The sequence below is a fragment of the Meriones unguiculatus genome, chromosome 4, assembly GCF_030254825.1.
Source record: "Meriones unguiculatus strain TT.TT164.6M chromosome 4, Bangor_MerUng_6.1, whole genome shotgun sequence".
In the NCBI taxonomy this organism is placed as follows: Eukaryota; Metazoa; Chordata; class Mammalia; order Rodentia; family Muridae; genus Meriones; species Meriones unguiculatus.
In genome coordinates, this window is record NC_083352.1 from 101,661,048 (window position 1) to 101,687,213 (window position 26,166).

Below are 26,166 nucleotides of genomic sequence, written 5' to 3' on the forward strand. Positions count from 1 at the left end.
TAGCTGGGCCAGGATTGGGAATACAGGTGTCATGAGTTCATGCCAATCCAGACCCTTGTCTGGCACGGTGGGGTAAGGCTTACATGATCTCGCCGAGGTGGTAAAAGACCCAGGGCTGAGGTGCTGTGAGAGGACAACCTTGCTCTGAGACCCAGAAGACAAGGGGCCATAGATACCAGGTCTTAAAGTGACATCCCCATGCTGGGAGCCAAGCACAGAAGGACGGGAAGATGATCTGGACTTACTGGACTGGGGATGGGGTGGGACAGGGCAGGTGGGCACTGCTCGTACCCAGAAGCAAAGGGGACTGAAAAGGACAGTAGGGCTGAAGTGACAGCACTGTTCTGAGGGGGAGACGGTGTCGGGGATATAGCCCTGGGAAGAGCGCAGCAGACATGACAGCACAGGCAAAGGCCCAGGGGTAGCCATAGTCGATGGCCTGTTGTGTGCTAAAATTGGCAGGAGGCCATTCCAGTGCTTCGCCCCTGGAATGACAAGCAGTCCTGAGAAATGGAGTGGTGAACAGGTCTGTACCTTAGTAGGGTGAAGATGAGCAGTGACTGAGCAGTTGACTACCTCTGCCTTGGGTAGAGGATGAGAAAGGGTCAGCACAGGATCCATGCTGAGCCTTGATGGGCCCAGAGGAAGGAGTCTGGGCTTTGAGGAGGCCCAAGAATCCTGGAGAGTTTTAAGTTAGAAGGTGACATGAGTGGTGGGAGACAGTGGTCAGACACCTCACATAGGCTGATGAGCAAGCAGAGGTTTATCTGAACTAGGAAGCGGTACAAAGAAGGGACTCTGGGGGGAACACCACCCTTTTCCCTTCCGACTCCTGCCACTTCACGGTCTTCCTTTGGTTCCCCTTCTCTGTCCCACGAGGCTGTAGTTGTCCTTTGCTGCGTTGAGACAAATACGTGGATGATGGTGCTGGGGAAGTACAGGGTGATTTGAAGTGGCAGAGGGAGGGTCTTGGCAAGAGAGAAGGGCAGGTCCAGCTGAACTGCAGCCTCCCGGCACAGTGAGCTCAGGCTTCCCCAAAGTGAGGACTTGAAGGCTCCACACAGTAGCTTCTGTTGTGACACGGAAACAGCAGAACCTTGAGCTGTTCTCTGATCTCCCAACCAGGGACAAGGCTGTTGTACTCACCCAGGGCTCCAGCTTGTCCACAGTTGGCTCCCCACTCCTGCCACCCACTTTCCATCACACACACGCTTTAGCACCCCTAAGCCCTTGTGCCTGCTGAGTCTGCTCCCAGATGTCTGCGGCTCCATCATCTACTTGAAGACAATGCTGTTGCTCACGCCTGAACCCACCTGCGCCACCTGTGCTCACCTGCACTTGTGTTCACGCAGCTCACCTGTGTTAACCTGGTCTCGAGCCCCACCTGCGTTCACTGTACCCTCCCCCACACTTGCACCTGGAAACACCTCCTAAGGCCGGTTTGCGCATGGGAAGCTTGCTCGGGACATCACGAGAAAGGGGAGAGGTCATCTGGTGCTGTTCCCTGCCTCCCTACTATCAACTCTATCGCCCACGCTCAGAATGCCCAGAGTGCTCTGTCTCAGACCTCAGCAGCCCTCATCTGGCCAGCTGTTCACTGGAATGTGTACCTGAGGTCCCGTCTCTGTAAGCCACCTCCCATTATAGGGCTCCTCTAAGCTCCATGAGCATCCGGCACTCCTGCAGCGCAACCCCTGCTTCGGTCTGTGGCTCCTCACCCTTGCTGGCACACCCAGGGTCTGCAGGACAGCCAGCCTCACCCCACTCTCATGGACAGTGCCTCTTCTCAGGTGGAGACAGCACCATCTCCCACTCTCTTACTGTTCCGCCCAAGTGGATACCCTTCACTCCAGCTATCCCTCCTTCTTGCCCCATGGCTGGCACGATGACAGAAATTTACCTGTTCACTCCAGGGGGTTGGGGGTCTGCCCCTCCTGCAGTCCAGGGCTGCCTATGTGGCTGATAGATGCAGGCTCACCTGAGAGGAAAGGGGACATTCCAGGACCAGGGGACGTAGCAGCTTTGGCTTCCTGTTCTCTGACCTGTCTGTTCAGAGGGAGGCTGGGTCCTTTGGGGATGAGCATGAGGCTCAGCCCTTGGCCAAAGGCTAAGCATTCATGAGAGAGCTCATCGGGTCTTTGAGCCCCAAGCAAGTACCTTAGTGTGGGCTCAGTGGCCAGAGTAGAGACTTTACAACTTCTAAATGAGGTGGGGTCACCTGTGGACACCTGAGGCTGTTCCAGGTTCATGAAGACATCTTTGGAGTAAAGGGGCTGACAAGGAGGAAATACACACACACACACACACACACACATACACACACACACATACACACACACACACACACGTGTGTGCAGGAAACCAGCCACTGTCTACTTCTAGAATCCTTTCCAAGCAGGAAGCCTGATACCTTGGTCCTCAGGGTGGTAGATATGTCCCCAGTCTCCAGGAAGTAGAGCTTCATTGTGTGATCCAGGAGGCTCTACAGATCCATGTCTTCCTGGCTGTGCTGTCTCTACCATGAAGGGCATTGGTGGACGGGCATTCTCGTGGAGGAAGGAATTCAGCTTCAGCACGTGTGCTGGGGAAGGAGACGTCATTTGGGTGCCAGCCTCACCAGTAAGGAAAAGGCAGGGCAGGGCAGGGTGGTCTTCACTTACTCTGTATGGCTGACTCACAGGCCTGGCTCACCAGCTGGAAGATGGTGGCAAGGGACTGTGGCTCTCCCTGAAAGGAGGACATGGCTTTGGGGACCCACGGCAGGTGCTACAAGGGAGTCCCAGTCTCCATATTGTGGGCTTCACCCACCTTCTCTCCTCGTTCACCTTTGGACCCTGGTAGACCCTGTAGCAGGAGGGAAAGGGAAAAAGCTGTCAGCATAGAGGCACAGAGATACAGGCATGGTGTGTAGCTGACATGGTGCCAAAGCCCCAACCCAACTACCAAGTTCCAGGAGTCTGTGCTCTCAGCTCCAGCCCAGGGTGAGCAAGTGGAGCTGGATGTCCACAGCAGAGACAGTCTCAAGTGGAGCTGGGAGTGATCTGCGGAGGACCCAGCTCCAGCTATGCATTTTGTGCTGGGGAGTATGAGCAGAGCTCTCAAACAGCCGAAACATGGCCTAGAGAAAAGACCCTCCCTTGGCCCAGAGGCAGGCCTGAGCCAGCAACTCCTACTCATCAACCTGCTTCTTCCTCTATGTCATGCCCACACTATAGACCCCACTTAAGGGGCGCTAAGCTGCTGAGACCCTACTCCTCTCGGCTGATGGCTGAGGTGGCCTCCTAGGGAGCTGGATCCTCAAAAGTCAATTATTGCCTCCTTCCAATTCTGGGTCCACATGGAAGCCATGGGAAACTCTGAAAAGGCAGATATTCAATCAGGCAGCCCCTGAACCCGCGCTTGCACAGTTCCTATTGTTTGGTTGCCTTGCTGGAGTGTAGGGGAAATACTTACTGTGGGCCCCACAGCCCCTGGGGGTCCTCGCTCCCCGTCGGTGCCTCTGGCCCCTGCCAAGCCCTGGAACCCCTGTAAAAATGCAGGCATCAGAGTTTGAGCCCCAAGGAGTCTATTCTCTTCTCCTGTCCTGGTTTGCTATTCAGGGGCCCATTACCACACAAGGTTAACCCTAGCTACTCTCAGGCCTTGCCCTCATGCTTCAGATCCTGTTCCTAAACCACTATTTGTAGAAGACCATGAATCCAGCACCCAGGGCAGCCCCTCCAAGCCCCTCCCCTAACATGCAGGATAAAACCCTACCTATGCTCTGTACTCAGACAGGCACTCCACACCTAACTCAGCATCCAGGGTAGACTACCACTCCTCACCCAATATCCATCAGTGTTTATTCTGCACTGAAATACTCCCTGCTAGGCTCTGGGTACTCTGGCAGAAACACAATGAGCTTTCCCCAGACCCAGAGGGTAGTCCTCGTAGCATATCCTGCTGAGTCTTAGCTATTGGCCTGAGGCACCTCTCAGAGGTTCGCTGGGGACAGAGCTCACAGAGAAAACCCTCCAGGATTGAGGAAGAAAGCCTTCTGAAGGTGATGAAACCCCAGCTTTCCTGCAGGGTCATGGAGCTGCCTTTGATGTCCCAGCTACTGAGGAGTCCGGTAGCAGCTAGACACAGCCAGTCTAGCCACATACCCCTACCAAGCCCAGCCAGGAGCCCTGGTACCCCTGCCCTGAAGAGTTGGCATGGTTGGGCCTGTACAAGGGCTCCTTTCCATAGCAACCTGGTCCAGGGGCAAGGGCCTTTTCTGGAATAGAGCTGGGGTGCTCCAGCGTCCAGACACTCAAATGCCCAGTAGAGCCCTGTGGAAGGCTGCAGCCGGAACAGTTCCCTCCTCCAGCGTGGTCTGAACAGTGGCAGGTGGTGTTTGCTGCCTCTCTCCCAAACTAGCCGCCCAGTTCCAGGGAGCCTTGCGGATTCTGAGAAGAGCCTACCCTAGGGCCAGGTGGTCCAGGCAGGCCGGCAGGTCCCTCCAGTCCCCTCATTCCCTGATGAACAGAGGAGAGGAAAATTGAGATGAGGGCTTATATCAGCCCGTGTTTTCTACGGTGATCACCCAGCAGCCCCTGGCACAGACTTTTCACTGGCATTTCTCTTCTACCAACTTGATGCCCTTTGGGTCCAGGCCAGTACTTCCCCAAGAAGGTGACCTACCCTGGGAAGGCGGGACCTACAACTTGGCCCAGCCCTAATTAGAGGAGCCACCCCCCTTCACCACACCTCAGAGTAACAGCATTTGTCCTTAGTGTGGGCTGAGATAGCTTTCTTGCTAGCCAGGCCTTCGGGAGGAGGGCAGATGAAGCCTCAGGAGGAGAAAGGCTCTTCACTTCCTCATCTCCTGTAGCCTCTGTCTCCAAGATTCTACCTGGGCCTACTCCCCCACTCACCACCTACTGGGCCTGGAGCCAGTACCTTTGGTCCCTGTAGGCCAGTTTTCCCTGGGATGCCTTGCTGGCCAGAGAAGCCCTGTGAAGGAATAGAGATAGTCCACCAGGCAGAGGCCAATATCATATCCTTGCCCTGACATGGCCCTGGTCATTACCTGCAAGCCTGGGAAGCCATGATCTCCCTTCTCTCCTTTGACTCCTGGTGGTCCCTACAGTGGAAGATGGACTGAGAGGCAGGGAAGAGAGACAAAAGGAAAGATGGGTACAGAGTAGCACCTACCATGGGTCCCTGGACTGCACGGCCCTGGGTCCCTGGTGACCCCTGCTGACCTCCAGGGCCTTCGGGTCCTGTTTGTCCAGGTGGCCCCTGCTCTCCCTGGAGACACAAGGAGAAATTGAGGAGACATATTCCCTGTCCCTTTCTATTCACTACCTGCCTCAGCACTGTATCCACCACCCAGTGATTTTCATACGAGGCCACAAGAACCTTCACTGCAGAACAAAGGTGCCTTTAATGCCTACCCTGAGTGGTTCCTGATGGGACGCATCTGTAGGGCACAACCAGCTCCTGGTCATTTATCCAGAGCCACAAACAAGCCACAGTGGAGCCAGGATTTGAAGCTAGCTCCTCCACCCACCCCACCCCAATACTCTTTTTCTGCTCTGGTGCCAAAGGGGCTTGGAGAAGAAACCACCAAGAGGAGAGAAGGAGCTCAGTGGGGTGATATGTAGGGGATCAAGGGTAATCTCCTTGATCTCTGATACCCCAAACACAAACTTTGGTTCTCACAAGCTCTAAGGGACAGGTGACCCCAGATGTTTAAACTAAGATTGGGGGGAGCACTTCTGAACTTTTTTTTTTATTAATCAAATCAATGCTTCAAACATGGTAAAGAAAACTGCTCAGTTTTATTAATGCACAACTATAAATATGACACCAGCATGCAGCACACTGCCACATACTAAACAGTGATGACGGCCATCACCATGCTGGCTTCTTAATGAGGCAAGACTACTTAGCATGTGGGGAAACAGCAAAATTAGCAGTGAGTAGCTGCAAGAAAAAAAATTGCTTTATCATATCCCTAGTCACGGAACAAATGATACATTTATTTAATGTCTGTTTGATTTGTTTTTCAAATTTCAAATAAATTAAGATTAAAGGAATTTTGTTATCACATAAAAATGAGTGTCTGAGTCATCTCTGCATTTAAGGAATTACTATTATGCCAAAGGAAAGAAAAAGACATGTGTACCACCACGCAACACCAGGTGACAAAGTTCTGAGCTACTCGCCAACACCAATAGGCCAGAAAAGGAAACCAGAGTTATAAACACTGGGCAGGGGAAGGGAAAGCAACTATGCACGTGATCTCGTGTCAGTCTGGAAAACATGGAGACAAAATAATCACAAAGAAGACAAACAAGAAAGCTGGCTACAAAAATAACCCTTAGGGAAAGAGCCTGTACCTAAACTACGAGAGCAGCTATAGGGAGGAGACCACCCTTTTCACTAGCAGCGAAAAGGAGCAATGTTTAGGCATGAACTTGAGCCCTTCAACAAACAGGATACCATGCTCCTAGATGACAAAACGCAAATTCTCAAAGTACTACTTCCTCCCAAGTACGACTATAACCTGAACTTGATTCCAATAAAAACAGCGACAATATTTCCCAGTCTAAATGGACAAGTGAGCTCTGTAAGCAAGGAGGAGAACCAGTGATGTTCTGAAAAGGATCGGACCGGGCTAGCAAGATTGCTCAGCAGATAAAGGCTCTTACTGCACAAGCCTGGTGACTTGAGTTCAATCCCTGGAACTCACCTAAAGATGTGTCCTCTGACCCACACATGCATATACACTATAACTGGCTATAGGCAGGAGTTCTGGGTATGGAGGCCCACTGTCATTCATGATGCTTGGACCTGTCCAGTGGACAGGAACGATTTGGCCAGGCTGGACTCATGGGCCTGATAGACAAGCCAGCGGGAAGGGTGAAGCGTGCTTTGGGGTGGGACTAGGTGAGGTGGTACTGATTAGCAGGGCTGAAGCCTCAGGGACAGGGACTAGAGGCTGGCTTTTCACAGACTGGAGATGGCTCTTTCCACCTCATATCAAGCGACCTGGGGATGAACCAAGTGCAGGTCTGAAAGGCCCCAGAGTTCCAGAGAAACAAGAGGATGTCTGCTTTCTACTCTCAGACTAAGGGAGGCTTTTTAAATTTTAATTGTATTTAACACATATCTATTTAGTGTTTATGAACACACGTGTAGAGGTCAGAGGACAACTTATGTGTGCCGGTTCTGTCCTTTCATCGTGTGGGTCCTGAGAGTCAAAATCATGTAGTCAGGCTTGGTGGCAAGCAACTTCCCCTGCTGAGCTATCTTGCCTACCTTGGGAGGCTTTTTTTTTAAATGGCCTACAAAATTCAAAACCCAGAAGAAGCAGAGCAATGATGTAGAATACACAAAAATTACCCTAAAAAAAAATCTAGGTAGACAGCAGTCAGCAAACAAGTTCAAAGGGCACACAACAAATGCCGAGGAAGTCACTTCACAGGACAGCTGACTCCAAACTGCAGAACATCCCACAGCGGAGGGTTGCAGGACACATTTCCAACAAGAAAAGCCTGGCAGCTTCTGAAAGACGTCAGAGCTAGCATAGCAAATTCCAGGCTAGCCCTGGCTACACAGTGAGACCCTCTCCCAGACAAACAACAAACAAAAGCCATGTACATTTCTACCCACCAGCCTGCCAATATCAGCCAGTTATCCAGGCGTGGTCTGGAGAGCAGCTGGCTTACCATGGGGAAGCAGGTGCACATAGCTTAGCTTCCAAAGGGGGGACAGCTGGCATTGTGCACATAAGGACACAGGATCCATCCCCGAGGACTCCTGAACTCCTGCAGACTGCCCGGACAGGGAGAAGCCCTGCAGCACCTTCAGGGGGGCTGAGTATTCCCCTCACTGATGGAAGGCTGATACTATTTACACATGTCCAAGGTTCAAAGGCCTCAGCCAGCTCTGCCCAAGAACACACAGTCCTTCCCAAGGGGCACTGTGCCAGGGTTAAGGCAGGACAGAGGATGGGGTGCAGTTTGACAGACCCTCTGGAGGACAAAGAGGGAGGTGAAGGCGTCAGGGCAGGGGAGGAGCATATCCCGGCAGCTGCCACTCCTTGCACATCTTGTACTCTGCTCATGTGGCATTGTGGCCTACCAACCTAGAATCCAGCAAGACTGGCACCTTGTAGGCCACTGCAGGGGTAGTGCCGCCACCTGAAGTACGCTGCCATCAGCTTCACGCTCCACAGGCCAAGACCGCGAGCTAGACCCTGCCCTGTGTAATGAGACCAATCATCCTGCAGCAGGCTGTCATTTAGCTGTTTTATCTATAAACCTACAGCAAGAACGCTGTCCTTTCCACAGTCAGACAGTGTTTGCTAAGACCAGCACAATCCCTGAGGAGGGTGAGGATGGAGCACACGCAACTGTCCCAGAGTCTGCCTGCTTTTGTCTGCGCAGCGCGCATGCTGTCTGAACCTGTAGCTGTCTCTGCTGCCTTAATACCAGTGTTCTGAACCCAGATTCAGATGGAGGGCAAAACAATTGTCTATATTTGTCTCTGACTAATCCCCTATAAACTCATTTCACCCATCAAAGTCAACTTTAATGAGTCATTTCTTTGGGCTGTTGTGCCTCCTCCGTTCATACAGATACTAATTTTACATTTAAAAAAAGTCATGCTGTGCTCTAACACACCTACAAACCTCTGCAGAGTCAGACCCTCTCTCCAACACACCCATAGACCCTGTAGACGGCACAAATTCAGAGACTAATCATGTTTGAAACCACTTTGGAACTCAGTCTCCTGAGTGCTGTGGATGAGGAGTTAGCAAGTGTCAGTGGAGGAGAATAAAGAGTGAGTTGAGGAGCTAGGTAGCTTGGACACACCCACTGCCCCCCATCCTCAGTTTCCTGACCTGTGCCATGTGGATGATCCTGCCTGTGAGAGTGGGTAAAGGTCAAATATCCACTAAGTACTAGGTTCAGGGCCAGATGTCAAGCAGGAGTGAGGTGGGGTGGGAATGGGGCACATAACAATTGCTGATTTCCCTGTGAGGTCAGATCCCTGCTTTGCTACAGTGGGGGTCCCTTCCCTATGCTCCGAATGTGCAGGCTTCTTTCACTGCAGGTCAGACCAGGCTCATGGCTCTTGTACTCCATAAGACCTACCTTGGGCCCTGGGTGTCCCTGCTGTCCTGGAGTGCCATTCTTTCCAGGGAGGCCCTGTAAAGATTCAGATTAGGACTGAGGACCAGCCCCATCATACACTCAGGCTCCCTCCAGCAGATCCTATCTGTATTTGCTGAGAGGAAAAGGATCCTTGAAGATCAAGGTTACCCTTTACTGTCCTCTTCCCCAGTGATGAGCACCCACTGGAGTAGGGCAGATTTGAGGTCACACCCTGGGCCTATATACAACGAGGGATGTGGACCTCCAAGTGCAGAGTAAGTGCTCTGGACAGGCATCCTGCATTCACTGGCTTTGGAAGCATTGCAACCCTGAAAGATTAGCCCAGGAGCCTTGGGACTGCAGAGAGAAGACCAGAAGAGGTATAAACATCCCCTGAGGATGCCATGCCTGCCCAAGGTGGAGGGCTTATGGTGCTGGCCAACTCCTTGCTACCCAGGGCAGAGCTGGCTGCAAGGCTATGGTTCACAGTTTGCCACATAATAGCCCACCAGCCACCACTAGGACAGTCCTGGAGACCAGCTCGTTCCGTCAGGAACATTGGAGAAACTTCCCTGGCAGAGAAAGGCCAGCATCTGCCCACAGATGGAGGACATATCTAATGGAAAAAAGCTCAGCCAGTGTGCAGAGGGGCTGCCCATCCTGGGCTGGTGGGACTGAGAGCCATGGAAGAAACCAAAGGAAGCCTGTCCTCTGTGTCAGATGCTTAGGGAGGGCTGCTGGTGGTTCCGGATTCCTGAAGACTGGTGTGAAAGGCATTTGTAGAGCACTCCACCTCTACCAATAGCAGCAGAAATCGCTGGTTATACCCAGGGGAGAAGGTTATCACCAGAGGAGAAGATACTGGACTCACTGGAGGGCCTTGGGGCCCTGGTGGCCCAGGGGTCTCAGATGAGCAGGCACAGGCAGAAGGGAAGGCTGGGCATGTCTCTCCATCCCTCTGGAAGAAGAGAAATCATTTACTCAATGGACCTTCCCTGGATCTCTTCTAATTTTAAAACTCAGAATGGCCAAAGGACACCTAAGGTCAGGAAGCCTCCAGAGTCATCATCAGAAGTAGGACAGGTCAGAGTAAAGGCTGTTAAGTCCTGTGTAGGTAGCAGGCTCGGGGTACCCTTCCTGGATGTCCACATGAGCTCTACGACATGATGGAATCTCCTTTTCCTCACTCTCCTCACAGGCTCCTAGCATGGCCAAGCTTAGTATGAGTGTAGGTTCTCAGGGAACTAGTGAGGACAGTTCCTAGGTCCCCAGCAGGACTAGGACGACTCTGCAGCCTCCCTGCATGAGTCTCTACCAGGGCCTATAGAGAAGAGGGAACAGCCTCTCTCTAGAGCTGACCAGGGACTTCTAATTGACACATAGTTGTCACTGATGGAAATTGGATGTCCTGCATATGTTCCAGTCCACAGCAGCTGCTGTAGCTGCAGATGAAGCTTCTTGGCCTTCCCCCAAATGCCCATGGGACTTTCCTATTCAGGCCCCTAGACATCTCATTCAGAAGGTATGCTTTCATCTCTCTCAGCACAGTGGGTCTAGTCAGGCCATCTACCCCAGACTCTGTATCACAGAGCCTTACTGACACTCTCACAGGGCCTAGAGGCGGTATCTAGGGCCTTGCTGTCACATACCAATGCAGGAAGCTCGCAGCACCTGTCCTTGTCTGCCCAGGAATCACTGCACACGATTTGCAACATCTGGAGCTGGAACTGTGAGGCAGGGGAAAGGTCAGGCCCCATAGGCAGAGCCTACCCATCCCATGAGGCAAGGCCCAGACTCACTGTGGCTGAGCTGCTCCGTGGCCCCCTAGCCTTGGCTAGCCTCCCCAGTGTGATGAAACCAGCTGTGGGTGGGCTGCCAGAATCCCCAATGGGTCGCTCAGCCACCTTCCGACAGTCCACATAAAGTCTGACCTTGGAGTGACCTACAGCCACGTGTACCTGCAGAAACCATAGTAAATCTCCCACCCCAGATCAGGTCAAGACAGATTAAGGGGGCCTAACACATAGGGTCAGATCCTGACTCCACTCTGGAACCTACTGGTGCCTCACCTTCCCCAGGGAAAGCTGCTGTAGGAGCCTTCCAAAGAGAAGAATTTGTTCTCTGACCCAAATTAAGGAGGGGCAATCAGAACAAAGGAGCACCAGGGTCAAAGGCCCTAGATCAACCAATGCTTGACTCTCAGGGGAGACAACCACATGCAGGGAGAGCCAGACCAGAGAGTCGGGGCCTATAGGACTCATGCAGACAGTTCCCAGGACCTTGTGGAAGCTTCCAAAGAAAACCTTCTTCGCATCCTGCAGGTCAAAGGTGACCTCCTGCAAGCCCGCCCTGGGATCATGGTTGAAGTAAGTCAGAGACTTTCTGCCAACTGCCAGAAAGGATAGGGAGGAGATGAAAATGGTAAGTTGGAAGAGGGCTGCAGTGACAGACCAAAGGCCCTCCCCAAGACCCGAGCAGGGCCTCCGCACTGCAAAGCCCTGGTGCTACCCAGGGTATCTGCTCTCACTGATGATGGGTGTCTGTGCTTAGCTGCCTGAGGGGCGTCATGGCTTGAAACTAGGGCTTGGCATCGGTTGGACTCATTCTATGAGGTTAGGAAGGTAAGCGGGGGCCCCATCCCTCTCAAGCTCCAAGGGTGATATGGGGCCCACAGTCACCATCCAACAGAACCCCAAGGATGGGCTGGAAGTCCTCAGCCATAATCTGCCACAGTGCAAAGGCTTCTCGGGGTGTCTCAGGGAGCAGACGCACGAGGAAGACAATGGTGTATTCTGGTGGCAGGGTTGCTGGGTAGATGTCGCTGGTGAGACAAGGAGTTGGAACAGATTTCAAGGGACCGAGCCAAGGTCTTCTGGTCTCAGTTTCCCTATAAGGAACATGGGGGTATAGCAGAGCATACCCAAAGCCGTCAGTGTTCAACAAGAAGTGCCGCAGCCCCTGGGCCAACAGACCATCTCTTCCCTGAAGACAGGCCAAGGCTACAATTGAGGTCACTGGGCAAGGGCTGCTGAGACCCTTATGCTCAGCTGCAGTGTAGATTAAAAGGACCCTGACCAGGGAGACTGCAGTAGGAAGGTCTCTTGAGCAGTCCCAGGATTCAAGAGCTGCTCCCACTGAGTACATATGCTGAGGTATCAGACTAGGCAATGCAGAGTACATGCCCATGCTGATACAGGCCATCATTGCCTGGGCTGGCATTAGACTCACAGTGATCCTTTTTCAGTCTCCTGAGTTCTAGGACTCCAGGTGCTACCACACACAGAGCAATTACAATTCTCTAAACGCAATGATCACAGGACTTCATGTACTGTTCCTTTCTCTGGCAGCTCTCCGCTGCACCACAAGAAAGGAATATCCTTCGCAGTAGCTCTCACGGTGGGGGCCACTTGGGTTAAGTGAGAACTTTGGGGAAACTAGTTAGCTGTCCCGCCTTCTTTTGGAGCCCCAGAAAGGCAAATAGATAGACGGAGAGCTACAGGAAAAGTCACTCATTTGAGGAGATGCACCCAGCTTTGATTCAGGCTTGTGGTAAGTGTAGAGACGGGGACAGCAGGGGAGACAAGGAAGGCAAAAACAAGACCACTCAGTTGCCTGCACTCCGGGTTGGTGGCTTCGCCTCACCAGCCCATTCGTTAGTCCCCTGACCAACTGAAAGACTAGGCTAGATCTTGGACTTTGAAGGATGGAACCACGTGCTCTGTGATAGACCTCCCCCACCATCATGGTCCTCCCAACAGAACAGCTGCCATCTTCAGCAGACAAGCTCTGCCTGCTTACAAGACACCACGCACTGGACCTGTGCGCTGTTGCTATTCCCCCAGAGGAGGAGGTGGATCACTGGAGCCTCACCTGAGATTTCAGCCACTCCCTCCTGCATGTAATTCTGCCCTAACTGCATGTTGCCTTGGGTCTCTAGAATTTGTAGGCTGGAAGAAGTTAACTGAAGGGGAGCTCCATTTATGTGGCTCTGGGGAAGTCACCACTCATGCCAGGTAAAGGCTTCTGGTGGAGCTGCTTTAGGCTCCGTGAGTACCCTCTCACCTATGCTCTGCAAGTGAGCCCATCTGGCTTGTAAGGAAGAAATAGATGCCATTTACTCCCCAAGCTGGAAAATCTCACAACATTATAAAAGTGGGGCAGAGCGGGAAGGAGGGACAAGGGAGAAAAAAAGAGGATGGTGAGGGAAATCAGGAGGCAGACATTAAGATGAGGGGCTGCAGGGCCAGGTGTGGTGACACAGGCATTTAATCCCAGCACTGGAGAAGTAGAGGCAGGTGAATCTCTGAGTTCAAAGCCAGCCTGATCTACAAAGTGAGTTTCTGGACAGCCAGCACCATACAGAAAAAAACACTGTCTCAGAAAACAAAAACAAAAACAAAAACAAAATAAAAAAAAAAAAAAGGATGGGGACAGCAAAATATGCCAAGCATCCCATGAGGACCAGGGACATTTGATGGCAAGGCCAAGCACAAAGTACATGTAGCCATGGCCATGCCTGCCTCAAAGGATAATTCTCACAAGAAAATGTACAAGTAGATCATGCAGATAAGAGCCTTGCAGCATTGGGAGTGTAAATTAGTATAACCACTATAGAAAACAGAACGGAGGATTCTCAAAAAATAAAAATAAAAAAATAAGAACTACCAGATGATCTGGCAAGTCCATTCCTCCGTACAAAGGACATGAAATTGGATTTTGTGGTCACTGTACTATTCACCAGAGCCAAGAGATGGAGTCAACCAACGCGCCCATTAAGTTTTGAGTGAGAGATGGAGCCAAGCTCTGAGGACAGAGTGCTATGTATACACCTCAGGAACAGCAGGGATAATGAATGGGACAAGCTATTGAGATGCTATAAACTTCATGGGAGGAAGAACATAAAGAACCGGAGTGTGGGAATACAGAGGACAGGTGCAGATAGTCACCGGCCAAGCGCGTCATAAAGTTCGAGGAAAAGACTCTGGTTTTACAGTAGTAAAATAATAAATGTTGAAGGGGTAGCTATATTTACCCTTAGCTAGCCATTAACTAACACATCTATAGAAAAAGATGGTAAGCCTGTGTGGGCCTCAGCCGAGTAGATAGGAAGGGCAGCCCCAAGCCTCTTTCCTGCTTGACCAGAGGCTTCTGCCCAAAGCTTCTAGCTGTTCTCATGGAGGAACATGAACAGAGACAAGATCTCCAGCTTGCTGCCTGCACCCGGGCCCCAAGTTGCTGTGGGAGCCCATGGGTTGCCTCCTTTCTTACTCATAGGAGCATGTGGCAGTAGTGTGAAGGTCAGAGCTTTTACCTCTGTGAAACATGTTTTTATTTTTGCTACATGCCCAGGCCTCAGTTCTTTCAGGATGTGAGTCATACTGCACCAAAGTTCAAGCAGGAGGTAAGCATGGATTGGTGCTGACTAGATGCCAGGGGCCTCACGAGCCTTCTCACGGCTTCTTGGAGAGTCCTGACTTTTTACAAACCTAGGATGGTTTGTGAAACCGTAGATTCGCCAGTTAGGATACAGAGCAGATACACAACCATTGAGAGGGAACGATGCCATAACTTATTTGCAGAGTTTTGTGAATGTGAATCATCTCTGGGCCATGTAGGGAAAAGACCCATTCATGGCTTCTAGTCATGCTGGGCGTGGGGCCTAATCCCACACTCAAGATTTTATTCATTTGTCCAGTGAGAATTTCTGGAGTACCTGGGGCTGAAGCCAGTCTGCTGACATGGTATCAGAAGCTAGTCAGTCCTGGGCCGGGGTCATGACAGAGCCGCAAAACACGTGGCACTCCCCATACCAACTCTTCCCACCCAATTTTACCTGGCCCGTTCTTGTACTCCCACTTCCCTTGGCCCCTCGCACCTGGCCCGCCGCATCAGTTGAGCGTCCTTGAAGAGAGTGAAGGTCGGGGCCGTCCCCAAGGCTGAGGCCTCCATGGCTACCCCTCGAATAGAGGCGTACTCCTTCGCTACGAGGCCAAAGGCCGCCATCAGGTCAAACCCTGGTGGAACAGGGAAGGATGGCCAGGGACAATCAGTGAAGAGGGAGGGAGGGGTGGGGCAAAGATTCCACTTGGAGAGGGGTGGCAAGGTGTAGAAGAAAGGGCCTGAGAGGGTGGCCTAGGTTCGGTTACCAGAACAGTGAGAGACTGGAACAGGGTCCTGAAGGTGGCCATGGGCCCAGCAGTACCTTGCCCTCCAAAGAAGAATCTAGCCACTTTCTAACCAGGCTAATATCTATCCCAGGCCACACTGTCCCCCTTCCTCAATTCCAGTTCTGACACTGGGGAAATTGCTCCCCCAAATGCTGTAGCTTGGAAAGGCGCAGTGGAACCCGTGACACCCACCTCACACACCTACCACACTCTGCCCCAACAAGCTTCATGTTTTTTCTCTTTAAGGAAGACCTTGCTGAGCTCCCCTCTAGCCAGCAAGGGAGCCTCAAGCAGACCCCTTTGTTCTTTGTAACCTGAGAGTTCTATGGTCCTGACCCCAGCGATAGGCTGAGGCTAGTATATGAGTCACTGGGGTGATCAGTGTCATGGTGCCCCCCCCAAGTGCAAACTCCCTTTACAGCATTAGTTGGCACAAATAAGAGAGTGAAGTCACGTATGTATCTGGTGTTTAACCATGTGCCACCAGGTACAGAGGCTCCCCTATTTCAAGGAAGCAGCTGTGTCTACCAATCCCTGCCAGCTTCGGGGCAGTGGCAGCCCCAGGCAGGGCTCTCTTATTGGGATGCAGGTGAGATAAGCCCTTCATACTACAGAGCCTATCTGCCTACCCTGTACTTTTAAGACCCTCCCTTGCTGGCGGTGCCTCATGCTGAGCATCTGTTCGCTACCCTCTCGCATAGTACTTAGGAGGACTCTGAGGCTTTGCATGACTTACCCCAGATGCCTGGTAACAGGGAGTCACCTAGGGCCTGAGTGTACCTAGCCAGTTCTGCCTCTGCCCTGCACATGCTGATGCTAACTTTGGAACCTCTCAGTTCCCCACTGTGAAGCAGGAATACTTCCCTGCCAGCCTTGCGGGCCACCTGAGAAGAAACAGGCCTTGACCAGCACCCTGTAGCTGATTCAGGATCATGGATGCTCAGTCCCAACCTTGGATGAGTCAAGAAAAGCAAAGCAAGCTGACACAAATATCCAGGACCTACCTGAGAGGGGACTGTCCGGGTGCAGGGCTGGGCAGGCTGCTGAGAAGACAAGAAGGGTCCGGTGAGTCACATCAAAAGCTAGCCCAACTACCAGAAGGAGCACTTGGTGGGCAATGTCAGGCCTCAGGTGGACCTATGTTCAAGTAGGCATATGCCCTACCTGCCTCCCTTTAGTTACACCAACCCTGCAGTCTCCGTTCCTCACTGCCATCCTGGGATCTCCCTGAGTGAGAAGGTGCCCCTCCCTACCCTGTGCACCCTGGGCCAAAACCAAGGTTCCACTGCGGACTCTGCCTAAAAATACTATGGGCCCCAAATGAACCCCAGACAGCAGACGGTAGGGTCAGGGAGATGGCAGGATGCAGCGGACAGCACAGGTGTAGGGGCAGAGATACAGGCTGACCCTGTACCCAAACATGGGGCAGATGAAGTCATAGTCAGGGCTCCCACACAGTGGTCATCCATGAGCAACGAGGAGCTAACCGGCGTTGGCATTTGGGTTGTAATGGGATGAGCCCAGAGGGGGCACCATAGCTGAGGTAGTAGGATTCCTGGCCTCTGAAGGTAGCTGTGGCCCTTGGGTGGTTGTTTGCTGCTGAGCCTGGCCTTGTGGGTTGGAGGATACCAGGCTGCTAGAGACCTGCTCATGTCCTGTGGCATCAAGGGCAGGTCTCTTGTGGGCAGAACCTTCCATTTCCTCTAGCCATTTCCCAGTCACTCTGATCCAGTCTGCTTTATTTGCTTTGGGCACTCTGCTCCCCATGGCCTCTCCACAGTCTGTGTTGGGTCTGGGGTCTCACTGGCTCTGGGCCTCATTGGCTGTGAGGTTTCACTGGCTTCTGGGGTCTCATTGGTTATCAGGTCTCACTGGCTCTGAGGTCTCACTGGCTCTGGAGTCTCACTGGTTCTGGGGCCTCACTGACTCTGGAGTTTCACTGATTCTGGGGTCTCATTGGTTATGAAGTCTCACTGGGTCTAGTATCTGGCCTACTCTGGAGTCTGACCAGGTCTGAAGTCTGACTAGATCTAGAATTTAGCTGGACCTTGAGTATGGCTTGGCTTGAGCTTGGGGCTTAGAAGGAGCTGCAGCATTGGTGCCTACTAACCTGTGCGGTATGTGCCAGACACGGCTACACTCTCGCCTGCTCCATAGACAGCTGAGACCAGGACTCTGTACTTGGTGGCAGACATCAGATCAGGGAGTACAACATGGCTCCTGGTGCCTGGTACAGAGATCTGGGGAAGGGGGGGTGGTGGTGGCTGGCCTTGAGCCTCTCCTCTTAGATTGCCTTCTCCTTTCAAGGCTGTATTCCCTCTGCCCATCTTCCCCTCCTTAAAGAAGCTGCTGCTCAACAGATATATACAATCAGTACCTAAGTCCCTGAGTGGCTCTGAGCCCTTTATGGACTCACCGATTTCTCTGGTCCAGAGCCTGAGGCCAGTGCATAGTTGAGCCGGTAATGGAGAACATGACCACTTGGTGGTGTCCAGCTGACCTGCAGGCTGTTGGGGGTCTTCGAGAACAAGACCAGGCTGGACGGGGGGCTTCTGCTTGCTGCAGCTATTCAGTGGCACAGGCAATGTGGAATTCAAGGCTCTCCAGAATGGAGGGGCCCACAGCCAGAAATCCTGCATCATGTTTTATGCCCTGCCTTGCCCAACCCTAAACAATGCCCCTGCTGAGTTTCCCCAATACTCCTAGAAGGTGTTGCATAGAGGCTATGTCACCCATGCTGGAGATTTTGGACCTCAGCCACCCCAAGAACCTGTACCCACTGTGGGCCCAGATACAGTGGTCCAGCCCAGAGTCTCGGAGACTCAGGGGGCCTGCTTGCCAGTGGGTCTGAGAGTACGAGGTCCTGGGTATGTGGATCCAGGAGAATGTGGACCCCCTCTGTGTTCCTCCTGCCCCAAGACCATCTGAACGGAGGATAGGCCACCTACAGGGGATGTAGCGGAGAGACACAGGGTCGCTGCGAGTGCCGTCCCTGTAGTAGGCAAGGATGGTGATTTCATATTCCACATGCCTCATCAGGCCAGGCAAGATGGCTGCACCAAGGGTCCCTGGTACAGAGATCTAGAGAAAGAAGAGTCCAGGGGTCCACCTGGATCATAGGAAACCTTACCTCAAGAGGTAGACTCACAGGCTATTCCCAAGATACAGGACTGGGATGGGAAAGGATCTGTGGCCATAAGAACTTCTCTGAAAGGTCATCTGCCCCCGTCTCCTTACCTCATGGGCCTTCCCCTCTCCCAAGGGTATCCACTTGATCTGATACACAAGTACACCAGACAAGTCAGTGGCCAACCATGACAGCTTTACTGCATCTCCTGGGAGCTCCATCACAGACAGCTGGCTAGGGCTAGGAGCTTTCTCTGGAAGGTGGGTTGTATAAATGGAGTATAGAGCACTGACCTAAGCTATTGCTTTCAGACAAGGGTCAGCCATAGGAGGAATGTCCTTGCTCTTGTCTCTCTGCAGACCTTTTATCCTATCTGTCCAGACACTTGTCCCCACCTGGCCTAGCACATCCAGAACAGACACCCAACACAGGCCCTTCGGTAAGATACAGTCCAGCTCCACCCCAAACTTGACTTCACCGACTCACTTGTGGTCACATGGCCAGTCAGCATGGAGGAACCACCCCCAAAGTAAAAACAGGAGACTCGGACATTGTACATGGTAGAGGAAGAAAGTGGGCCCAGGGTGGCTGAGGTGGCATTCCCAGGAACCTGAACCTGTGGGAGGTATACAGGCAGACCCGTCAGGCACCTACCAGGGTGGAGGCCCAGGTTCAAGACCTATAGCCAGGGCTAGCCTGTGACTCCCAAAGTAGGAAAAACGCCATCAGCCGTGGATCCCCAGAATGGCCCATGAATGGGGACTCCTTTCCCCAACTCACATTTTCACCCCACAACCATTCCGCTTCTAAATCAGGTGTGGCTGCAGTCTTAGCATGACATCACTGTGCATGTATGTGTGCACATGGATGTGTATGTTTCTTTGCTTTAGGTCTCCCTCCAATTCCCACCAGACACAGCTTCTAGAGGACTGGGACACTATCGACACTGTGTCCCTTGTACCATCCCAAAGGCTATGTATAAGAAGGCTAAACAGATACAGACTTAAGGTGTGAGCAAGAGGGAGGAAGATGATGTGGAGCGAGAGCCTAAGGAGACTAGTCTCCCCGTGCCTATGTGAATGCTGGATCTATCTAGAATTCTTTGTCCCCCAGGAGCTCTTGAAACTTTTGGGCCCCTGCTCTTACCTGCCCAGAGTGGCTGCCATCACCAGAGACATAGCTGACCTTGACCAAGCGCACAGGCCTCTGGGCTTCCCAAGACACACGGGTTGAGTTGTAGTTCACATCTGAGAAACTCAGGTGCCTTGGGGGTCCCAGGACAGCTGCAGAGCACAGTGAGGTCTCAGGAGCTGGCATCCCTACCCTTGAGACTAGGAAAAGGGCAGGAAGCACTGGGCCTGAGGGGTACATGGGTCGTTGAGAGTTATCTGTGGTCTCCTACCCTGGAGAAAGTTAAAGAACAGAGCAGGGTGACTCTTTTCACAGGGGTCGCCTAAAACCAACTGAAAACACAGGCATTTACATTACTATTCATAACAGTAGCAAAATTACAGTTATGAAGTAGAAACAAAAATAATTCCGTGGTTGGGGTCACACAACATGAGAGGCTGTGTTAAAGGGCCGCAGCATTTGGAAGGTTGAGAACCACTGTGCTATGGGAACAGACGGACACTCACAGGTCCTGGCGCGGATGCTCCGGGCCTCACTGGCCTCTGCTCCCCAAAGGCCCTGCACTGAAACCTCGTAGTCCTGGCCGGGCTCCAGGCCATCCAGCAGTACTTCAGGCTGTCCCACAAGTACCTGTGAGGAACATGGTGACAAAGTCTGCTCTCAGCACTGAGCCCCACAACCTGCCCCAGCCCAGCCTCCCTTTCCTCACCTCTTACCTCTCTCTTTCGCTCCTCCCCAGCGGAGGCAGCCAGTGAGTACCGCACCAGGTACTGAGTGGCCCCTGCAGAGGGCTGCCAGGTGAGGCGTAGTGTTCTGGGTGCCACTGCAGCTAGAGTCAGTGCCTCAGGAGGAGGCAGGGGTGCTGAGGAGGGGATGACCATCAGGGGAATCTCAGGGGAGTTACGGCACACGCAGAACGCATAGACACGGACAAAGGAGCCCTATTTCCAGCGAGAAGACTTTGAGCAGGTGGGGTTACACAGATGGGGCACAGCCAGGTAGGCAACCCCAGTCAGAGCACAGGATGCTAAGTCACATGTCCCAAATGTCAGTGGGCTGTGCTTTTCAGCTCACAGTTCTCGGGGAGCCAGATCACCCTGTTGGCCTAAGGCAATTTGCTACAAATGTGGTGAGGGATGTAGCCTGTGGGTTGAAAGAGCCTCACACAAAAATCTAGAGGCAGACAGTTGCAAGGGCTGGAAGAGGGACCTGAGGTGTCAATGAAGTGTGCAGTTTCCTTTTGGGAATGATGGCCTTGGTGTAAATAGCCCTTAATATACTGTTCTTTTTTGTTTGTTTTTTTCTCTCTCTCCTGTCTCTCTCCTTTCCTCCCTCCCTCTTTCTCTCTCGTTGGTTTTTCAAGACAGGGTTTCTCTGTGCAGCTTTGGCTGTCCTGGACTCAATTTCTAGACCAGGCTGGCCTTCAACTCACAGTGATCCATTTGCCTCTGCCTCCCTGAGTGCTGGGATTATAGGCATGTGCCATCATACCCGGTTTATGTTTCTGTCTTTTGAGACAGGGCTTCTCTATGTAACCCTGGCTGTTCTGGAGCTCACTGTGTAGACCAAGCTGGCCTTGAACTCGTAGAGATCCACCTGCCCCCATAGGGCTGTGATTAAAAGTGTGTGCTAAGTCCTGAATAGACTAACAGCCACCCATTGTCCCCTGCAAGTGGGTGAGTGTGGACACATGAGTTCTATCTCAGTGGAGCTGTTAACCAGGAATCATTGCAGTTCCAGCAGGAGCTGAGAGCCAGCAGCCTCAACCATGTACTGTTGCCAGTCAGGATGGGAGCCTTAGGACATCATAAGCAGCAGTAATGATGAGCCATGATGTGACACCATGGTGTTCAAAAGAGGACACCAGGGCAAGAGAGGCTTGACCTCAAGCCTCCTTTGGCTTGTGGAAACACTTCAGACCCATAGTTACCCATGGTCATGCCCTGCTAGTAACATCCCTAAGGGGTAGGACTCGACAAAGGTTACCCCTCTACCTGTGGTTGCCCGGCCTTGCAGGCTCTTGCCAAGCCCACTCTCATAGACAGGAAGCACAGAGACCAAGTATTCTGTGTTGGAGGTCAGGTTTCGAAGCTCCATGGATGAGACAGGCCCCTCCACCACCATCTGGGCAGAAAAACCCCATCAACAGGGTGTAGACTTGGGAGACATGATACTGTCATCCTGAGAGATTGGGTCCCCACACGGAGCAGAGCAGCACCAGTCACCATGGAGATAGGTGAGACTGTGAAACTATCCATTTATCTATCAATGTGTCATCAAAATCATATCTGGTGTCTGCAGTCACTGCCCAGCACTCCCCGCTCTGACTCTGTCTGATGAGGAGCATCTGTGTGTAGCCACCCACTCCCGACCCCACCCTCCTTGGCTCCCCTCCCTCAGGTGGACTTAATCATCTGTAGGCCTTCATTCTACTGCTCATCCACAGCTCAGAAGCACTCACCTGAACCATGCTGGTAGAGTCCTGTCAGCTACCCCAACTCCCAAGGATGGTCTTAGCAGAGGTTGAACCAGGGGACCCCCTCTTACCTCCTGGGCGGCACCACCCCTAGAAGGCTGCCATACAATTAGATACTTGAGGGGTGGGTATAAGGCCGGAGTCCAAGACAGGTGGACACTGGACGAGGTGATGTGGGTCAGAATCAGTCTAGTAGGCATGGGGAGGGGCTCCAGGACTGGAGTAGCTGCTGCTGGTTTGACTATGAGGAAAGGTAGTTAGGGATCAAGCAAGCACATCTATTTACCCCTCCCCCTGGTGACCATGTAAGGAGATACAGGGAGATCTCTCTATACCCACACCCAACATATCCAAGGACAGAAAAGCCCCTGGTTTAGGCTACTCAACCTCATGGGCCATGAAATTGGCTCGATGTAGCTTCAGCCCTCCTGTCCCTCAGTCACTGTGGTGCTGTGTCCTTACCTGGGCTCCTGCCCTGGATTTTTTGGCAGATGAGGCGGCTGAGCAGGGCAGCTAAGGTGGCTAGCTGAGGGAAGTCCAGCACATTGTGGACAGTGATGTCCAGTGGCTGTGATGCCAGGAGCTTCAGTTCAGACTCATCGGCATTCTTCACGCCTGCTTTGGGGAAGTGTGTGGCAACAGGAACGGGCCGCTCTGAGACTTTCAAGGGCACAAACTGAAGCCCTATGTCCTAGATCCCATGGGGTCTCGATGGAACACAGGACTAGACCAGGGGAAGCCAGTGTGCTTAGCTCTGGGAGCTCTGGGGGGCAGGCCAGGCTATGTGCATGCCGGTGCCACAGGTGACATTTCCTTCCCATCAAACAGTGCAGGGAGTGTGGTTAGCACTCCAGAGAGCACCTGGAGCAAGTTTTGCTGTATAAGCAGACGGGGAAGGATTGTCAGGCACAAGGACAGCTGCCAGGCAACGGACCCATTTGAGGGCTGTTTGCAGTGTGGGTTGGATGGTGACAGGGAGTTGGGAGTGTCACAGCAAGGGGGGAAGGGGCGGATGGTGCTGCATGGTGTAGCCGTGCACCTCTATGGAGCAGGACTCACCCTCTGGGGTCCATGGGTGGAAGCTGCAGGCACCCAATTCTCCAGCAGAGATGGTAAAGCCAGAGTGCACGTGTCTGTGACCCGGAGCCCACCCCAGCCATGAACATTCCAGCCCAGGGCCCAGGCACTACCCAGGCTCACCCACGGCAAAGACATCAATGTCCTGATCCTTAAGGATGCGGGCAGCTGTATGCACATCATCCTGAGACTTGCCATCTGTCACCAGAATCAACACCTTGGCAGCCTCTGGACGCACACCTGCTGCTGGCTTCAGATTCTGCCCCAGCACATGGGTTAGGGCGAGGCCTTAGGAACATAAGGGACAAAATGATAGTGGTATCTCCTCCTCAGGTACCCCCTCAACCATAGCTGATCCCGGCGCTTGATGCCTGGGCTCTCTCCTCACATGTCTTGTCTGTCCTGCCTTGCCTGGCTAAAAGCACTTGGGATCAGGGAGAGCTCCTCCTGTGATGGGTACCCATGGCTCAGCAAGGCCATGGCTATGCCTTCTAAGCCACCTGGAAGGCTAACAGTGCAGCTGAGTGGGGCCACACAGAAGCTGCCTATGGTCAGCACAGACCCTCGCTCTCAACAAGGTGCCCAAAGTTCCACACTTTTGCCAAAGGGTGGGGTGTGTGGTAATGGCAGATTTTGTGAAGTGTGAAGTGGGCTCACCCACCCATCACACGAATTTTTAGGGATGGGAGGGTTGTAAAGGGAGGTTAGCAAGAAGCTTCAGAACAGCCAAACCTCAAGGCCAAGGACGTACCTGTGAACGTGTTTCCTCCCTTGTAGCGTAGGCTGTGTACTGCTGCCAGCACTTGCTCCTTGGTGTGGAAGGAGTTCAGGTCCCACTCGGTCTGGGGATCTCCACTGTACTGAGTCAGACCTGGGGATGGGCTCTGGTTGTCGGGCTGAGGGTTTGTTTGTTTGTTTGTTGGGGGGAGGGGTAGTTCTCCGAGCTTTGCATCACCGGGGGTGGAGCAAGAATGTTAGGCAAGTGCTGCACTAGTGCGTCCTCAGTGCCAGGGCTCAGTCTTGAAAACCAGATCCACAGACTTGCCTGCTCTGGGTACAGCCCTTGGGAGTCCCACTCTCAGGAAAAGACATACTTTCTGGGCCCAAGGTCTCTCCAAGTGCTATCATCAGAGGCTCTGACTGGGAGCCAGCCATTCTTGCAGACCATAACAACAACACTGGTTCACAGGGAAAGTGAGCCAGTCCCAGGAGCTGACCCAGATCAAGTGGGCTTCTGTCAGACAGGTTGATGGACCTTGGGAGGCCGTAGCATTCCTTATCCTTTTCTGAGAGCAACTACCACCTTTCTGCTGCTGAGGACTTAAGAAGTCCAATCTCCCTCAAGAGCAGAGCAAAGGAGGTGGTACCCACCTACTTGGACTTTATCAGGTCCTATTTCAAAGGGTGTGATGATGCTGGCCAGGAAGTCTTTGACCTGCTGGAAGTGTCTGTGGCCGATGCTCCAGGACCCATCCACCAGGAAGATTATATCAGCAGGTGTTGGAGGGGTACAGTGGAACTGAGGGTCAGCTGAGGCAGGCAATAAGGGGTGAGGTACTGGGGGAGGCCATAGACCTCCCCCAGGATACCCGAGGTATTAGAGACCTGACTGCAGCCCTCAAAATATCCTTCCCTGGGATCTTGGGGTGGGGGTGGGGTGTCAGGGTTTCCAAGGACTTTGTGTCCCACCAGACTTAGAAAAGTCCTCGTGCATCCTAGTTTGGGGTTTTCAGCTCCTCTAAATCCCCTCAAAGCAGACTGATCACAGTCTCAGGTCTAGGAGTCACTTCTGCTTTCTAAGGCCCTGGCAGCACTATGTCTTGACCTGGCAATTTAGTTCCTGGGCTGAGAAGGCTTCAGTACCTACATTTCCAGGCCTAGATGCCTGTAGGTGGCCAGAGAGTGTCAGACCCACAGACAGTCCAACCTGGGCAAATTGGGAGGAATATCAGGTAGAGCCCTACCTATCTGGTAGCAACCAGAGACTACTTTTTTGGTCTCAGACTCTTCCATCACCCTAGAGTTCTTTGTAGATAAAGTGCCCCTATGTAAGGCCCTCCATAATTTGACAAAGATGACACCAGGGTAGGCCTCAAGAGATTTCTGAACACAGCCAGGTAATTTCTCTGTGGCTTCTGATCCTCTGTTCTAAAGGGAGGTGCAGGCCTGCCTGTAAGGACCTCAGTGGTGGGTAATGTTGTACTAGAAGAGTCTATCCATAGCAACATGACAGGGAACAGGGACTGGACATGAAGGAGTAACACCCTAGTCTGAGGACAGAAGTTCGGTCTCTGATGTAGAAGGAAGCGTCTTCCTGATACAGTGGCAGACAGGTGAAGAGAGAGCCTCCCTCCACCCGGCCCCACAGTACAGAGCTTACCTAGCTTCTCTTGCTTTCCCACCGAGACTACAGTATGGCTCTTCCTCTCCAGGTCTGTGGTTGGCTGAGTAGGATCTTGTACTCCAAGGCCCTGCTTGAGTTTCCTCAGATCCTTACTGGCCACTCCTGGAGGCAGGGTGAGGGGTCACAGCTGCTACCTCTCAGATCTAAGCTAGGGCTCTAGAGCAAAGACCACCTGGCCCCCGTAAATGAGATTAGTAAGTCCAGGAACATGATGGGTAAGCCTGAATTAAAGCTAGAACATGTGGTCAAATACAAACAAGAACTTCTGGCCACATGACAAGGATGCAAGAAGCTTCAGAGGGCTCTCCCCTCCCCCAGGATTTACTCTCACTCTACTCTGACCCACCAAGAACGGGCAGGTCCCTGCTTGAGGTGGAAGTGATGCTGGGAGCAGATGTTTTCTCGGGGTCTGGGACTACCAGAGGGAAGGAGGTAGGCTCCAGGGTGGGTACCACCAGCCTCCGGTTGCCTCTGCCCAAGGAATGGCTCTTCAGATCCTCAACTGCGGAGAGGGAAAGGGGAGAAGGGGACTGTGAGGATGCCAACTCTGAGCGGGAGCAGGGGCTTGGGGCTTGGGAGTGTGTGTGCTTCCTGGAAGGCCAATCCGTAGACCTGCCCACCTCACAGGAGGTGAGTGGCAATGTCAGGGACAG

General features: G+C 52.7%; 1 protein-coding gene across 1 annotated transcript in view; it reads right to left on the reverse strand.

Moving 5' to 3' along the window:
• Positions 1-263: 263 nt before the first annotated feature.
• Positions 264-26,166, reverse strand: part of Col20a1 (collagen type XX alpha 1 chain) — a 37,801-nt gene continuing 11,898 nt past the window's right edge. The window contains exons 4-35 of the mRNA XM_021647886.2: positions 25,860-26,015; positions 24,481-24,639; positions 23,861-23,980; positions 23,233-23,397; positions 22,495-22,647; positions 22,104-22,273; positions 21,551-21,680; positions 20,273-20,418; positions 20,063-20,186; positions 19,572-19,708; positions 18,912-19,041; positions 18,536-18,678; positions 18,247-18,379; positions 17,715-17,863; positions 17,409-17,538; positions 16,303-16,341; positions 15,007-15,145; positions 11,810-11,952; positions 11,411-11,520; positions 10,931-11,089; positions 10,781-10,858; positions 10,003-10,089; positions 9,132-9,185; positions 5,179-5,274; positions 5,054-5,107; positions 4,924-4,977; positions 4,446-4,499; positions 3,454-3,525; positions 2,809-2,844; positions 2,661-2,727; positions 2,411-2,581; positions 264-1,978 (exon numbers count right to left, since the gene is read on the reverse strand). Of these exons, the coding sequence (XP_021503561.2) occupies positions 1,905-1,978; positions 2,411-2,581; positions 2,661-2,727; positions 2,809-2,844; positions 3,454-3,525; positions 4,446-4,499; positions 4,924-4,977; positions 5,054-5,107; positions 5,179-5,274; positions 9,132-9,185; positions 10,003-10,089; positions 10,781-10,858; positions 10,931-11,089; positions 11,411-11,520; positions 11,810-11,952; positions 15,007-15,145; positions 16,303-16,341; positions 17,409-17,538; positions 17,715-17,863; positions 18,247-18,379; positions 18,536-18,678; positions 18,912-19,041; positions 19,572-19,708; positions 20,063-20,186; positions 20,273-20,418; positions 21,551-21,680; positions 22,104-22,273; positions 22,495-22,647; positions 23,233-23,397; positions 23,861-23,980; positions 24,481-24,639; positions 25,860-26,015 (3,632 nt within the window). The 3' untranslated portion in view covers positions 264-1,904. The remainder of the gene's footprint in view (positions 1,979-2,410; positions 2,582-2,660; positions 2,728-2,808; positions 2,845-3,453; positions 3,526-4,445; positions 4,500-4,923; positions 4,978-5,053; positions 5,108-5,178; positions 5,275-9,131; positions 9,186-10,002; positions 10,090-10,780; positions 10,859-10,930; positions 11,090-11,410; positions 11,521-11,809; positions 11,953-15,006; positions 15,146-16,302; positions 16,342-17,408; positions 17,539-17,714; positions 17,864-18,246; positions 18,380-18,535; positions 18,679-18,911; positions 19,042-19,571; positions 19,709-20,062; positions 20,187-20,272; positions 20,419-21,550; positions 21,681-22,103; positions 22,274-22,494; positions 22,648-23,232; positions 23,398-23,860; positions 23,981-24,480; positions 24,640-25,859; positions 26,016-26,166) is intronic.